Source organism: Mercurialis annua, linkage group LG6 (genome assembly GCF_937616625.2).
Source record: "Mercurialis annua linkage group LG6, ddMerAnnu1.2, whole genome shotgun sequence".
Lineage (NCBI taxonomy): Eukaryota > Viridiplantae > Streptophyta > Magnoliopsida > Malpighiales > Euphorbiaceae > Mercurialis > Mercurialis annua.
In genome coordinates this window covers 25,773,406-25,790,192 of record NC_065575.1, presented here as the reverse complement: position 1 = coordinate 25,790,192, position 16,787 = coordinate 25,773,406, and the positions used below count along the sequence as shown (strand labels likewise).

Genomic DNA, 16,787 nt, shown 5'->3' with positions numbered 1-16,787 from the left:
GACCTTTGTCCTTTCAAACTCCTTTTTTTTTTACTTTGACAATCAACTATGAGTGATCTAATCATGTATATTAGTGTATAGGAACTCATAGGAACAATCGGAAGTCAATTCGGAGCTCTCTAGCAAAAATCGTGTTTTTGAGTAGAAAGCTGTCCAGTAGCATATCTCGCCCGTGATGGATTTCCATCTCGGGGGCGATATATATCACGGGGGCAACGCAAATATCACGGGGGCGATATTCGAGCTGACAAAACCCTAGTCGACCGTTGGAACGAATCACGGGCGCGACGAACACATCTCGGGCGCGATAAATGAGACCGTTGAAGATCCAACGGATACATTTTTGAAGACCCAATGAAGCATTGACACGTGGCTCTAGCCGTTGAAGGTTTTTGTCTCATTCAAATATCTCGCCCGTGATCCATGCATCACGGGGGCGATATGTGTGCAGAGATCATTTTTTTGTTTTGTTTGTTAGTGCTTTGTTTGGGGATTGCTTTGGGTATAAATATAAACCCATTTGCAATGTTTCAAAATTAATGATTTACACACCTTGAAACAACAAACATACATTTTTAAATCACTTAGTTTTGTTGTAGTTTTGGAGTAATCTTGGAAACTCCTAATCATTGTGAGTTAGAGTTTAGCTTTGGAAAAACTCAACCCTTGTAGGTTCTTGATTATCCTTGAAAAATCAATTGTGAGTTTGAGATTATCTCTAAGAAATCTCTTTGTAAAGTTGGTGCTTATCTATAAAGCACAATCCCATTTAGTGGATTCTAAAATCTCAATCTTAGATTGAGTAGTGGAGTAGGATCGTGAGTTGATCCGAACCACTCTAAATCTCTTGTGTCTTTAAATTCTCTTTTCCGCTTTAAAGAATTTAAATTTCCGATTCACAAATCAAAAACTGGTTTGCCTTATAACCCAAAGGGTCTTTCAATTGGTATCAGAGCAAGGTGCTCTTCTTGTTGCTTAATTGCTAGAACTTTCGATCAAAAATGGCAACCGAAAATTTTTTCATCACTCTCAAACCTTTTCTTGATGGCTCAAATTACAAAGTTTGGAAATATATGATGGAAAATTATCTTGATATGCAAGGGGTTGATCTATGGAGTGTATTTCTAAGGGGATGGACACCTCCATGTGACAAAAATGGAGCTCTTTTGAAGAGACAAGATTGGTCTATAGAGCAAGTCAAGGAGAATGGCATGAATAGAAAAGCCATTACTACTCTCCTCTCCTCAATCTCTAGAGAAGAACAAGGTAGAATTCAACACTTGAATTGTGCCAAGCAAATGTGGGAGACTCTTGAGAGCTACTATGAAGGTACACAACAAGTCAAGGGTAAGAAGCTTGAGTTGCTTCTTGTTGAGTATGAAGGCTTCAAGGGCTTGCCAAATGAAGATGTGGGGATGATGACATCAAGGCTTCTTAAGATTGTTCATAGTCTTGAGCAACTTGGGAAATTCTTCAAGCTAAATGAAATCAATGGTAAAATCCTAAGATCCCTTCCTACTCTTCTATGGCAACCTAAGACTACCGCCATCATTGAAACTCATGATTTATCCACCTTGAGGACGGATGAGTTGATTGGAAAGCTTCTTCTCCATGAGATGTCTTACATCAAGATTATTCAAGAAGAAATGGCAAGGGAGAAGAACATGGCTTTCAAGGCATCAACAAGTACTCTTTTAGAAGAGAACAAGAAGGAAAGCAATGAGGAAGAACTCTTGAGGCTCACAAAGAGAGTGAATGAGCTCAAGATGAAGGGAAATGGCAATCATGGTAGATCCTCCTCTTCAAGGAAGAGTTCAAAGGGGGGTTCCAAGACTTTTTGGGATGGTGATTCTCAATCGGATGGTGATAGCCACCATGATGCCAACTTGTGCCTCATGTCTTTTGAGGAGGAACCAACACTAGAGGTAAACCCCCAATCTTTTCTATGTTGGGATGGTATTGGTGTTGAATCACATGATGCATGCTTAAATGTTAAAAATGATATTGTTGATGATGTTATTGATGATATTGCTGTTGATGATGCTCATGATGATGATGATGATATGTATAGCATGCTTGATGAACTAGTAATTAAATGTGGTGATTATAAAGCCAAGATGCTATTTTTTAAAAATGAGGCTTCTAAAGCCAAAGATGAAATGATTGTTTTAACAAAAGAAATTCATGAGCTTAAATTGTCAAATGAAGCTCTCAAGTCATCTTTAGAATCTATCCCTAAGCAAGGTTTGAATGTTGATAACTTGCTTAAGGAAAATGATCAACTAAAGAATGAAATTCTTGAATTAAAAGATTCACTTTCAAGATTTCAAAAAGGGAAGGCAACTTTGGATTCAATTCTTGTATCTCAAAGATGCCCAACCATAAAATATGGACTTGGCTATAATCAAAATGCTTATAGTTCCAATGGGACTAAATTTGTGAAGTCCATTTTGCCTCAAACTTCTTCTATAGAAGTTCCTCCTAAATTGGTCAAACCAATTGAGGCAAAGAAGTTGCATGCTCAAGCTCCTAGGCCTAAGCCATTCTTGGCTCAAAAGGCTAAGAGCAACAAGGGTACAAGACCCTTGAGACATGGCTATGCTTCTCAATATAGTCAAAAATGGAACAAGAAGACTAGAAAGAACTCACATGTTCATGCATCTTCAAATGTCAATTCTTGTGTACATGCTTGTGCTTGTTCTTATGAGACCATTAGAACCAAGCCACCTCAAAAGCAATCAAATGTGAACCATAGAACTCAATGTTTTTATTGCATGCAATATGGTCACATTAATGTTCATTGCTATGTGAGAAAAGTTCAATTAAGGCTAATCTGTCACGACCCAAATTATTGAGCCGAGACCGGCGCTAGGGAATGGGAGTGGTAGCTCCGAAACCCGTAGCAAGCCTAAAACCACTCTAACTTTTTCGCGGAAACGCAAACACAACTATCCTATAAACATGTAATAAGAAGACACGTTTACAATCATAACGTACATCCTATATATCACATCATCGATACAACCATAGTGGGCATCTCACTTCCGTAACTTGTACGTACTAGCCCGTCTATCGATCAATACAAAACTGACAACCAAAAGACGTCACATCAAACAAACATTAAATATGTACACAACCTATAAGACCTGACTATTCTATGCTAAGACTCGTCATACGTATACTACTGCAGCACCAAGGGGACTCGTACTCAGCACACCAAAGACGGTCTGTCTGATCCGACTCTATACACCTGAAAACATCAATGTGAGGGGTCAGTATTTGGGGAAATACTGAGTGAGAAAACACATTACTAGGGTATTATAGAAAATAACATCGCATTTAAAACAAAACACATATATACAAACATATTATACTTCAAGCATTTGATCCGATCGAAACCCTAATATCTTAGTATGCATAATGAACATTATCACAACATCTAACGATCGATCGATATGAGTCCGGGATAGTTCAACCAGCCGACTCGCAGATACAGGCCCCGGGATAGTTCAACCAGATAGGCTCTGTATCGCATGCACAAACAAGTATGATATACGACCCATGAAATCTCTATCTATGACTTACCCGGACGCTGGTGATCACACAGCCTATTGACACCCAATAGGTAGCTTGTTTCCCCCGGATCATATACTAGTTTTCACAATCTATATATATTCGATAATATGATGTACAAATTCATTTCTATCGATAAAATACTATAGCATGCGATGTAGTTTAATATTATATTTATAATATAAAAACTATCCATTTCGTAATAATACTCAAAGTAAAGTTTAACTCACAACGATCGCTATTCCTTATATCCAAACGTAAGCTCCACACGTCATTCACTCTTTTAACTATTCCAGCTCGTCGATCTCGTACCTCGTCGATGTATCCACTTCCTATTCAAATCATATGTACGTTTAATTCATAAACGTAGGCTTAATATTCAAACTCCTAAGTTATAAACTTAGGTTAACACAATCGTATCTCTAATACGATTCTTAACTTTGATAATCTCTTAATCACACTTCTCTTTTAAACGTCCTAGTTTACGTTTTGATATTCAATCGAATCACGATTGATTACACGACTTGAAATTGTTTGAAATCGAGTTTCCGCGTCGCGTCAGGGCCCAGAAGGCCCGATTCGAAAACCCCCCTTAGGCGAAGGGCTACACGTTCGTGCAGCAGTGTACTGCACGTTCGTGTGCAGTACGCTGCACGTTCGTGTGCTCCACGTTCGTGTAGTGTACTACACGAACGTGTGCTACACGTTCGTGCAGTCTGCTACACGAACGTGTACTGCACGTTCGTGCAGCAAACGACTGCCGATGTGCAGCCCCGGGGTTCATTCCCCGGGCCAATTCCGACGTGCTTAAACGTCCAAAGTCGATTCTAGCACGATTTCCATTAATAACCATCTCAAATATCATCAAAAACGCCAATAGAAACGCGATTACGATTCGTTTAATTCGTTAAAACGAATTAACCCTTATTTATCAATTCTCATAATAAAAACGTCAAACTTACCTTGATTTGAAGCTTAGCGATGATAGAGAATCGAATTCTGAACGAATCGATATAAAGAACTCGCGATTTGGGCGAGAAACGGCGAAACGGCGGCGGAACGTAATCGTTCGCCCTTTCCTTTCTCTCTTCCTCTTCTGCTCTCTGGAATCATCTGATTCCTTCCTTTCCTTAACATATAAGTTGGCTAATTAGCCACTTTAATCCTTCAATTCTTTAACTTAAACCATTTCTCTTTTAAACTTTCTAATTTAACCAAACGGTTAAATTATCCTTTTAACTCGATTATCTACGTATTATTTATATCCAAATAAACAATACTACTCCAAATATAACTATTCTCGTCGATAATTTTCCAATTACTATTCTCGAGGCTAAATTGGCTAATTTGTACTTTGATCCTTGAATTCTTCAAAATTGACAATTTAGCCCAAAATGAATCCGCGTCCAAATTTTAAAAGGTCTCCGATTGACCTGAAACTTTTACCACCAATACTATAAAACATTTCGCGGACCTTGGCGAAATAATTCCAATTTCGGACTTAACTGGTTAAATTACCACTTTAGTCCCTGATCTAAAGTTTGTGACTTTTCTTGATATTTTTCCTTATTTTCTTATTCTAATCCATAAACAATTACGTCCTACTCCAATTTATCCTTTTCTTTAATATCCAATATACTTAGTTCTGTAACTCCGGTCCTTCTCTACCGGACACGTTGTACTAAACGGCACCTGAACTTACGGGGTATTACATTCTTCCCTCCTTATAAAAATTCGTCCTCGAATTTTCATATTACCTTTTTACTTATCTTAAACCCTTGACCCTTTTCATACTCCTATCATACAATATGAACGTCCTAGTTCACCGTCCAATCATTTTCATTCCGCTATTCACGTACATCTATCATTCACTTCTCTTATACAAACTTCATCCTTCATATCCACTTCTTCTCGTATATCCTTGTTTAAGATCTTTGACATCCCGTCAAAGAGATACTTACTTTCTAACACATCACTAATCGGGTACATATCACTGTCCAACGTATTCACGATCTTAACTATATACTAGCTCGTTAACTTGAAACTAAGTTCATATCCTAGAAGCATAACGTCTATATTTCCGCAACGATACGTATTCATTCGCCTCTTGGTCTTGATCGCAGCTTGCTCGCGAGCACTTCACTTCCGTTACAGAGTTCTGGTCTAGGTATACTTACATGAAAACAAAACTCTTTCAAAACTCTTTCGATAAAACGATTCATTTTGAACTTTAAATCAAATTTCATTTTCATTTTAACAAAATTGTGCACTAGGGTGATGACGTCTCTCATCCCCAAAGAGTTGCCACATCTCACCTTTTCGTCCGAACCTAATGCATATGATGCATGTCCTATTGATGTATGTACAGATATATGTAGTGATGCACTTCTATCAATGTCGTGGCACTTATCGATGACTATCGCGGGTCTAGGCACAACTATGTTTTCAAAATCGTTTACACAAACAACTTTCAAAAAGTTTTAAACTTCGAGTTTTGTAAGTTCTCTAGACATTTAAACTCTGTACACGGTAGGTTCTTCCACTTCTGTAACTTCATACTTCTTCTTCATGCACATCTCGACATTTCGATAATTCGATTTCGATACCATCTATACATCGTATACGTATTTCGCAAAGAAACAAACAAAGGTTTCACAATCCATCGATCATACTTGTCATAATGAAACAAACAAGAATTTCACAATCCATCGATCATACTTATCATAATGAAACAAACAAGAATTCTCAATCAATCAAAAATTCACAATCAATCAGCTCGATCTTAAAACAAATTATACAAACAACTTGGATCAGACATGGCTCAATTCTATAGCTGCAGTAGTTCCTAACTTAGTCTAATGACATAATACCTAGGAACAAGCAAACATCAATCACAGACTCGCAGTGGTATCATGGACCAACTGCACTCAAATCACATATTAGCAGAGGTAACTGGACCAACTGCTCTGATAGCAACTTTGTCACGACCCAAATTATTGAGCCGAGACCGGCGCTAGGGAATGGGAGTGGTAGCTCCGAAACCCGTAGCAAGCCTAAAACCACTCTAACTTTTTCGCGGAAACGCAAACACAACTATCCTATAAACATGTAATAAGAAGACACGTTTACAATCATAACGTACATCCTATATATCACATCATCGATACAACCATAGTGGGCATCTCACTTCCGTAACTTGTACGTACTAGCCCGTCTATCGATCAATACAAAACTGACAACCAAAAGACGTCACATCAAACAAACATTAAATATGTACACAACCTATAAGACCTGACTATTCTATGCTAAGACTCGTCATACGTATACTACTGCAGCACCAAGGGGACTCGTACTCAGCACACCAAAGACGGTCTGTCTGATCCGACTCTATACACCTGAAAACATCAATGTGAGGGGTCAGTATTTGGGGAAATACTGAGTGAGAAAACACATTACTAGGGTATTATAGAAAATAACATCGCATTTAAAACAAAACACATATATACAAACATATTATACTTCAAGCATTTGATCCGATCGAAACCCTAATATCTTAGTATGCATAATGAACATTATCACAACATCTAACGATCGATCGATATGAGTCCGGGATAGTTCAACCAGCCGACTCGCAGATACAGGCCCCGGGATAGTTCAACCAGATAGGCTCTGTATCGCATGCACAAACAAGTATGATATACGACCCATGAAATCTCTATCTATGACTTACCCGGACGCTGGTGATCACACAGCCTATTGACACCCAATAGGTAGCTTGTTTCCCCCGGATCATATACTAGTTTTCACAATCTATATATATTCGATAATATGATGTACAAATTCATTTCTATCGATAAAATACTATAGCATGCGATGTAGTTTAATATTATATTTATAATATAAAAACTATCCATTTCGTAATAATACTCAAAGTAAAGTTTAACTCACAACGATCGCTATTCCTTATATCCAAACGTAAGCTCCACACGTCATTCACTCTTTTAACTATTCCAGCTCGTCGATCTCGTACCTCGTCGATGTATCCACTTCCTATTCAAATCATATGTACGTTTAATTCATAAACGTAGGCTTAATATTCAAACTCCTAAGTTATAAACTTAGGTTAACACAATCGTATCTCTAATACGATTCTTAACTTTGATAATCTCTTAATCACACTTCTCTTTTAAACGTCCTAGTTTACGTTTTGATATTCAATCGAATCACGATTGATTACACGACTTGAAATTGTTTGAAATCGAGTTTCCGCGTCACGTCAGGGCCCAGAAGGCCCGATTCGAAAACCCCCCTTAGGCGAAGGGCTACACGTTCGTGCAGCAGTGTACTGCACGTTCGTGTGCAGTACGCTGCACGTTCGTGTGCTCCACGTTCGTGTAGTGTACTACACGAACGTGTGCTACACGTTCGTGCAGTCTGCTACACGAACGTGTACTGCACGTTCGTGCAGCAAACGACTGCCGATGTGCAGCCCCGGGGTTCATTCCCCGGGCCAATTCCGACGTGCTTAAACGTCCAAAGTCGATTCTAGCACGATTTCCATTAATAACCATCTCAAATATCATCAAAAACGCCAATAGAAACGCGATTACGATTCGTTTAATTCGTTAAAACGAATTAACCCTTATTTATCAATTCTCATAATAAAAACGTCAAACTTACCTTGATTTGAAGCTTAGCGATGATAGAGAATCGAATTCTGAACGAATCGATATAAAGAACTCGCGATTTGGGCGAGAAACGGCGAAACGGCGGCGGAACGTAATCGTTCGCCCTTTCCTTTCTCTCTTCCTCTTCTGCTCTCTGGAATCATCTGATTCCTTCCTTTCCTTAACATATAAGTTGGCTAATTAGCCACTTTAATCCTTCAATTCTTTAACTTAAACCATTTCTCTTTTAAACTTTCTAATTTAACCAAACGGTTAAATTATCCTTTTAACTCGATTATCTACGTATTATTTATATCCAAATAAACAATACTACTCCAAATATAACTATTCTCGTCGATAATCTTCCAATTACTATTCTCGAGGCTAAATTGGCTAATTTGTACTTTGATCCTTGAATTCTTCAAAATTGACAATTTAGCCCAAAATGAATCCGCGTCCAAATTTTAAAAGGTCTCCGATTGACCTGAAACTTTTACCACCAATACTATAAAACATTTCGCGGACCTTGGCGAAATAATTCCAATTTCGGACTTAACTGGTTAAATTACCACTTTAGTCCCTGATCTAAAGTTTGTGACTTTTCTTGATATTTTTCCTTATTTTCTTATTCTAATCCATAAACAATTACGTCCTACTCCAATTTATCCTTTTCTTTAATATCCAATATACTTAGTTCTGTAACTCCGGTCCTTCTCTACCGGACACGTTGTACTAAACGGCACCTGAACTTACGGGGTATTACATAATCCCTTTGAACTATTCAAGCATTAACTTTCAAGGACCCAAAGTTGTTTGGGTACGTAAGTGATTTGCTTTGTAGGTACAATTGATGTCCACTAAACCAATCTCAAATCATAAGGTGGATGATCAATGGAAGCTTTTGGAAAATGGCAACATAGGTAAAATTTGTATCAATCTATATGCCATGTTTTCCAAAATTGTTGTTTTGAGGGGGAGAATCAATTTTTCAAAACTTAATTCTCCAAAAAGTTTTGATATGCTTTAAAACTTTTTTAATGATTGGACTTGCCTTGGTACAATTCAATTGATGAATTATTACCTATTTTTGATCATTTAAATCAAATTAGTTCAATCAATTGAGTTTTAGGCTTGATATGCATATCAAATTAGTGTCTTGCGCCTCAATTGAATGAGAGACTAAAAATTGTTTTCAGAATCTCCTTCAATTAGCTCCTTTGTCCGTGTTCTAAATATGCTTTGATTCTTTTTGTGCTTGACAAAGGGGGAGAAGTTTCCATGCTCAAATTGCTAAGTTTTTTTTTTCAAAATTTCTTGCTTATGCATTATAAATTGCTTATATCTTTTGTGCATAAAGTGAGGGGGAGCCAAAATCAATTTGACTCTTACTTAACTTAGTCATTTTAGCATGTTGATTGTCAAACTCAAAAAGGGGGAGATTGTTGGACCTTTGTCCTTTCAAACTCCTTTTGTTTTGACTTTGACAATCAACTATGAGTGATCTAATCATGTTTATTAGTGTATAGGAACTCATAGGAACAATCGGAAGTCAATTCGGAGCTCTCTAGCAAAAATCGTGTTTTTGAGTAGAAAGTTGTCCAGTAGCATATCTCGCCCGTGATGGATTTCCATCTCGGGGGCGATATATATCACGGGGGGCAACGCAAATATCACGGGGGCGATATCGAGCTGACAAAACCCTAGTCGACTGTTGGAACGAATTACGGGCGCGACGAACACATCTCGGGCGCGATAAATGAGACCGTTGAAGATCCAACGGATACATTTTTGAAGACCCAATGAAGCATTGACACGTGGCTCTAGCCGTTGAAGGTTTTTGTCTCATTCAAATATCTCGCCCGTGATCCATGCATCACGGGGGCGATATGTGTGCAGAGATCATTTTTTTGTTTTGTTTGTTAGTGCTTTGTTTGGGGATTGCTTTGGGTATAAATATAAACCCATTTGCAATGTTTCAAAATTAATGATTTACACACCTTGAAACAACAAACATACATTTTTAAATCACTTAGTTTTGTTGTAGTTTTGGAGTAATCTTGGAAACTCCTAATCATTGTGAGTTAGAGTTTAGCTTTGGAAAAACTCAACCCTTGTAGGTTCTTGATTATCCTTGAAAAATCAATTGTGAGTTTGAGATTATCTCTAAGAAATCTCTTTGTAAAGTTGGTGCTTATCTATAAAGCACAATCCCATTTAGTGGATTCTAAAATCTCAATCTTAGATTGAGTAGTGGAGTAGGATCGTGAGTTGATCCGAACCACTCCAAATCTCTTGTGTCTTTAAATTCTCTTTTCCGCTTTAAAGAATTTAAATTTCCGATTCACAAATCAAAAACTGGTTTGCCTTATAACCCAAAGGGTCTTTCAATGCTTATGTCGCGTCACAAGTTTCTCTAACGTGTTGTTCTGATTACCTAAGCATGGTTAATTTATATTATGGAAAGTGTGCGTTAAAAGTGAAGCTAGAAATTTATGTCGCGTCATAAGTCTCTCGAACGAGTCGTTCCGATTAGCCAAGCATGGTTAGGTTATATTACGCAAAGTGTGCGTGAAAATTGACGCTAGATTAGTATGTCGCATCACAAGTCTCTTTCACGCGTCGTTCCGATTACCTAAGAATGGTTAGGTTATATACGCAAAGTGTGCGTGAACAGTGAAGCTAGATTAGTATGTCGCGTCTCAAGTCTACATAACGCGTCTATTCGATTACCATGCTTATCTCAAGTCTACATAACGTGTCGTTCTGATTACCTATCATGGTTAGGTTATATTTTGCAAAGTGTGCGTTAAAATTGACGGTAGAGTACTATGTCGTGTCACAAGTCACTTTAACCCGTCGTTCCGATTACCTTAGCAAAGTTAGGTTATATTACGCAAAGTGTGCGTGAAAAGTGACGCTAGATTTGTATATGGCATCTCAAGTCTCTTTAACGCATTGTTCCGATTAAATAAGCATGGTTAGATTACAATACGCAAAGTGTGCTTGAAAAGTGATGCTAGATTAGTTTGTCGCATCTCAAGTCTCTTTAACGGGTCATTTTGATTAACTAAGAATGGCTAGGTTATATTACACAAAGTGTGCGTGAAAAGTGACGCTAGATTAGTATGTCGTGTCTCAAGTCTCTTTAACGCGTCGTTTCGATTACCATGCTTATGTCGCATCACAAGTCTCTCTAATGTGTCGTTCCAATTACCTAAGCATTGTTAGGTTATATTACGCAAAGCGTGTGTAAAAAGTGACGCTAGATTAGTATGTCGCGTCTCAAGTCTCTTTATCGCGTCGTTCCGATTACCTAAGTATCGTTAGGTTATATTACGCAAAGTGTGCGTGAAAAGTGAAGCTAGATTAGTATGTTGCGTATCAAGTCCCATTAACGCGTCGTTCCGATTAACTAAGCATGGTTAAGTTATGTTACGCAAAATATGAGTGAAAAATGACGCTAGATTAGTATGTCGCATCTCAAGTCTCTTTAACGCGTCGTTTCGATTACCTAAGCATGGTTAGGTTATATTACGCAAAGTGTGCGTGAAAAGTGACGTTAGATTAGTATTTCGCGTCTCAAATCTCTTTAACGCCTTTTTCAATTACCATGCTTATGTCGCGTCACAAGTCTCACTAACCCGCCGTTCCGATTACATATGAATGCTTAGGTTAAATTACGCAAAGTGTGCTTGAAAAGTCACACTAGATTAGTATATCGCGTCTCAAGTCTTTGTAAAGCGTCGTTTTGATTACCATGCTTATGTCGCGTCACAAGTCTCTCTAACGCGTCGCTAGATTAGTATATCGCGTCACAAGTCTATTTTGCTCGTCGTTCTGATTACCTAAGCATGGTTAGGTTATATTACGCAAAGTGTACGTGAAAAGTGACGCTAGATTAGTATGTCACGTCTCATGTCTCTTTAACGCGTCGGTCCGATTATTTCAGCATGATTAGGTTATATTACGCAAAGTGTGCGTGAAAACTGATGCTAGATTAGTATGTCGCATCACAGCTCTCTTTAACTCGTCTTTCTAATTACCATGGTTAGGTTATATTACGCAAAGTGTGCTTGAAAAGTGACGCTAGATTAGTATGTCGCATCACAAATCTCTTTAACGTGTCGTTCCAATTACCTAAGCATGGTTAGGTTATATTACGCAAAGTGTGCCTGAAAAGTGACTCTAGATTAGTATGTCGCATTTCAAGTCTCTTTAACGCGTCGTTTCGATTACCTAAGCATGGTTAGGTTATATTACGCAAAGTGTGCGTGAAAAGTGACGCAAGACTAGTATGTCGCATCTCAAGTCTCTTTAACGCGCATGGTTAGATTATAGTATGTCGCGCCTATTTGAAATGGCAACATACAAATTGAAAGTGACGTTATATTACTATGTCGTGTCACAAGTCTCTTTAACGCGTCGTTCCGATTACCTAAGCACGGTTTATATAACACAAAGTATGTGTGAAAAGTGACGCTAGATTAATATGTCACATCTCAAGTCTCTTTAACTCGTCGTTTCGATTCCATAAGCATGGTTAGGTTATAGTATGCAAAGTGTGCATGAAACGTGACGCTAGATTATTATATCGCGTCTCAAGTCTTATTAATCCATCATTCTGATTAACTTAAGTATGGTAGGTTATATTACGCATAATGTGCGTGAAAAGTGACGCTAGATAAGTATGTCGCCTCTCAAATCTCTGTTACACGTCGTTTCAATTACCATGCTTATGTCGCGTCACAAGTCTCGTTAACGCGTCGTTCCGATTACCTAAGCATGGTTAGGTTATATTAATCAAAGTGTGCGTGAAAAGTGATGATGCTAGATTATTATGTTGCATCACAAGTCTCTTGAACGCGTCATTTCAATTACCTAAGCATGGTTAGGTTATATTACGCCAAGTGTGCCGGAAAAGTGACGCTAGATTAGTATGTCGCGTCACAAGTCTCTTTAGCTCGTCATTTTGATTACCCATGGTTAGGTTATATTACGCAAAGTGTGCGTGAAAAGTGACGCTAGATTAGTATGTCGCGTCACAAGTCTCTTTAACACGTCGTTACGATTACCTAAGCATGGGCTATATTACATAAAGTGTGTGTGAAAAGTGACGCTAGATTAGTATGTCGCATCTCAAGTCTCTTTAACACGTCGTTTCGATTGCCTAAGCATGGTTAGGTTATAGTATGCAAAGTGTGCATGAAAAGTGACGCTAAATTATTATGTCGCGTCTCAAGTCTCCTTAACCCATCATTCCGATTAACTAAGTATGGATAGGTTATATTACGCAAAATGTGCGTGAAAAGTGATGCTAGATAAGTATGTCGCGTCTCAAGTCTCTTTAACGCGTTGTTTCAATTATCATGCCTATGTCGCGTCACAAGTCTCGTTAAGCGTCGTTCCGATTACCTAAGCATGGTTAGGTTATATTAATCAAAGTGTGCATGAAAAGTGATGCTAGATTATTATGCCGCGTCACAAGTCTCTTGAATGCGTCTATTTGATTATGCATGGTTAGGTTATATTACGCAAAGTGTACGTGAAAAGTGACGCTAGAGTAGTATGTCGCGTTACATGTCTCTTTAGCTCGTCATTCTGAGTACCCATGGTTAGGTTATAATACGCAAAGTTTGCGTGAAAAGTGACGCTAGGTTAGTATGTCGCGTCTCAAGTCTCTTTAACACGTTGATCTGATTACTTCAGCATGGTAAGGTTATATTACGCAATATTTGCGTGAAAAGTGACACTAGATTAGTATGTCGCATCACAAGTCTCTTTAACGTGTCTTTCGATTACCTAAGCATGCTTAGGTTATATTACGCAAAGTGTGCGTGAAAAGTGACGCTAGATTAGTATGTCGGATCACAAGTCTCTTTAACACGTCGTTCTGATTACCTAAGCATGGTTAGTTTATATTACGCAAAGTTTGTGTGAAAAGTGACGCTAGATTAGTATGTCGCGTCTCAAGTCTCTTTAACGCGTCGTTTCGATTAATTAAGCATGATTAGGTTATATTACGCAATGTGTGCGTGAAAAGTGACGCTAGATTAGTATGTCGCGTCTTAAGTCTCTTTAACGCGCCGGTCTGATTACTTCAGCATGGCTAGGTTATATTACGCAAACTATGCGTGAAAAGTGACGTTAGATTAGTATGTCGCGCCTCAAGTCTCTTCAACGCGTCGTTCCGATTACGTGAGCATGGTTAGGTTATATTACGCAAAGTGTGCGTGAAAAGTGACAATAGATTAGTATGCCGCGCCTCAAGTGTTTTTATCGCGTTGTTCTAATTACCTAAGCATGGTTAGGTTATATTATGCTAACAGTGCGCAAAAGTTGACGCTAGATTAGTATATCATATCTCAAATGTCTTTAACCCGTAGTTCGATTATCTAAGCATGGTTAGTTATTATTACGCAAAGTTTGTGTTAAAAGTGACGCTAGATTAGTTTGTCCTGTCACGAGTCTCTTGAATGCTTCTTTTCCGATTAGCTAAGCATGGATAGGTTATATTACGCAAAGTTTGCGTGAAAAGTGACGCTAGATTAGTATGTCGTATCTCAAGTCTTTTTAACGCGTCGTTTCGGTTACCATGATTATGTCCCGTCACAAATCTCTCTAACGCCTCGTTCCGATTACCTAAGCATGGTTAGTTTATATTACGTAGAGTGTTCGTGAAAAGGGACAATAGATTAGTATGTCTCATCTCAAGTCTGTTTAACGCGTTGTTTCGAATACGATGCTTATGTGGCATCAAAAGTCTCTGTAACATGTCGTTCCGATAACCTAAGCATTGTTAAGGTTATATTACGCAAAGTGTGCATGAAAAGTGATGCTAGATTATTAGTATGTCGTGTCTCAAGTCTCTTTAATGCGTCGTTTTGATTAGCAAATTTATGTCGCTTCACAAGTATCTCTAACCCGTTGTTCCGATTTCCTAAGCATGGTTTTGTTATAATTACGGAAAGTGTACGTTAAAACTGACGCTAGATTACTATGTCGCGTCACATGTCTCTTTGACGCGTCGTTCTGGTTACCTAAGTATGGTTAGGTTATATTAGGCAAAGTGTGTGTGAAAAGTTATGCTAGATTAGAATGTCGCGTCTCAAGTCTCTTTAACGCGTCGTTCCGATTAACTAAGCATGATTAGGTTATATTACGCAAAGTGTACGTGAAAAGTGACGCTAGATTAGTATGTCGCGTCTCAAGTCTCTTTAACGCGTCGTTTCGATTACCTAAGCATGGTTAGGTTATATTAGGCAAAGTGTGCGTGAAAAGTGACGCTAGAAGTATGTCTCAAGTCTCTTTAACGCGTCGTTTCGATTACCGTGCTTATGTCGTGTCATAAGTCTCTCTAATGCGTCGTTCCGATACCTAAGCATTGTGAGGTTACATTACGCAAAGTATGTGTGAAAAGTGACGCTACGATTAGTATGTCGCGTCTTCAAGTCTCTTTAACGCGTCGTTTCGATTACCATGCTTGTGTCGCGTCACAAGTCTCTCTAATGCGTCGTTTTGATTACCTAAGCATGGTTAGGTTATATTGTTAGTAGTATGTGCTCAAGGGCCATTTGATTGTATATATTTGTAGAACTAATCCAATAGAAAAAGATATATTTGTTTTATTTGAATTAAGTGTCTTATCAACTAAGTGTTCATTTATTACGTATTATCCTTATCATATTGTGATAGAATCTATTCTTACGGTGTTAAGAATATGAATGGCAAATTCTATAATACAAGTGATCTAAATAACCGTTCACGGTCGATGGGGTCCTACGAATAAGGGCATCACATTTTCCCGGAATGATCGTCACATCTGTTTATTCTCCTTATTAGTAAAGAGTTACTAATTATAGGAAGTAGTGAATCTCATACTACTTGATGGGGATCAGAATAAACATGTGGACACTCAAGGGGGTTGAGTGAGTCGAACAAGTGACGCTAGATGACTTATATATGGTATTTCATCAAAGTCAATTTAATGTCATCTAGTTCATAATTGTACATATGTCCTTTGACTTGCGGTGACACTATCTTGTATATAGGTGATTAGAGTTTGATACTCCTTATCCCTAGATATTTCATGAGCTAGGGTCGCGAGATGTGTTGGATCTAGTTAGTTGTATATAGAGATAGGGTTTAACCTAGAGAGGATTCATCACTCTAGATGAACGGAGATAAGATTCTATGCTATCTCGAATTGTTCTTGATGGATGATAAAACCTGCGCAGATTATTAGAGGTACGACGATAAACCTTAACAGATTACATGCATGACTAGCCAGGATCACAGCCTCACCGTGGGCATTTTATCAACCGGCCTGTCCTCTTAGTATCTGTTGAAATTTATCGCATTACCATGTTTATGACACAAAGGTTTTGATTCACATGATCCTCAGGAGAGGCAAGTGAAGAGCATACCCTTATGCCTTTTTATGGCTGGATATGAAGAGAAACAAACATATATAACTATACCTTACTTATAGAAAATTGGAGCAGAGAGATGTTTAGAAACAAGGCATTTTTATTGAAGCGTAAAATATTA

General features: G+C 38.2%; 1 protein-coding gene across 1 annotated transcript; it reads left to right on the top strand.

Annotated features, from left to right (window-relative positions):
- Window positions 1-1,001: 1,001 nt before the first annotated feature.
- LOC126687705 (uncharacterized) lies at window positions 1,002-16,519 on the top strand. Its single transcript, XM_050382261.1, has 3 exons — window positions 1,002-2,244; window positions 2,311-2,807; window positions 16,475-16,519. Exons 1-3 carry the CDS (start codon window positions 1,002-1,004, stop codon window positions 16,517-16,519), a joined length of 1,785 nt encoding a protein of 594 aa, XP_050238218.1.
- The last annotated feature ends 268 nt before the right edge of the window (window positions 16,520-16,787 follow it).

Coding starts and splice junctions, on each gene's coding strand:
- LOC126687705 (XM_050382261.1), top strand. CDS start 1,002: ATGGCAACCGAAAATTTTTTCATCACTCTCAAACCTTTTCTTGATGGC. Junction 2,245..2,310: donor AGAATCTATCCCTAAGCAAG/GTTTGAATGTTG, acceptor TTGAATTAAAAG/ATTCACTTTCAAGATTTCAA. Junction 2,808..16,474: donor ACATTAATGTTCATTGCTAT/GTGAGAAAAGTT, acceptor AAACCTGCGCAG/ATTATTAGAGGTACGACGAT.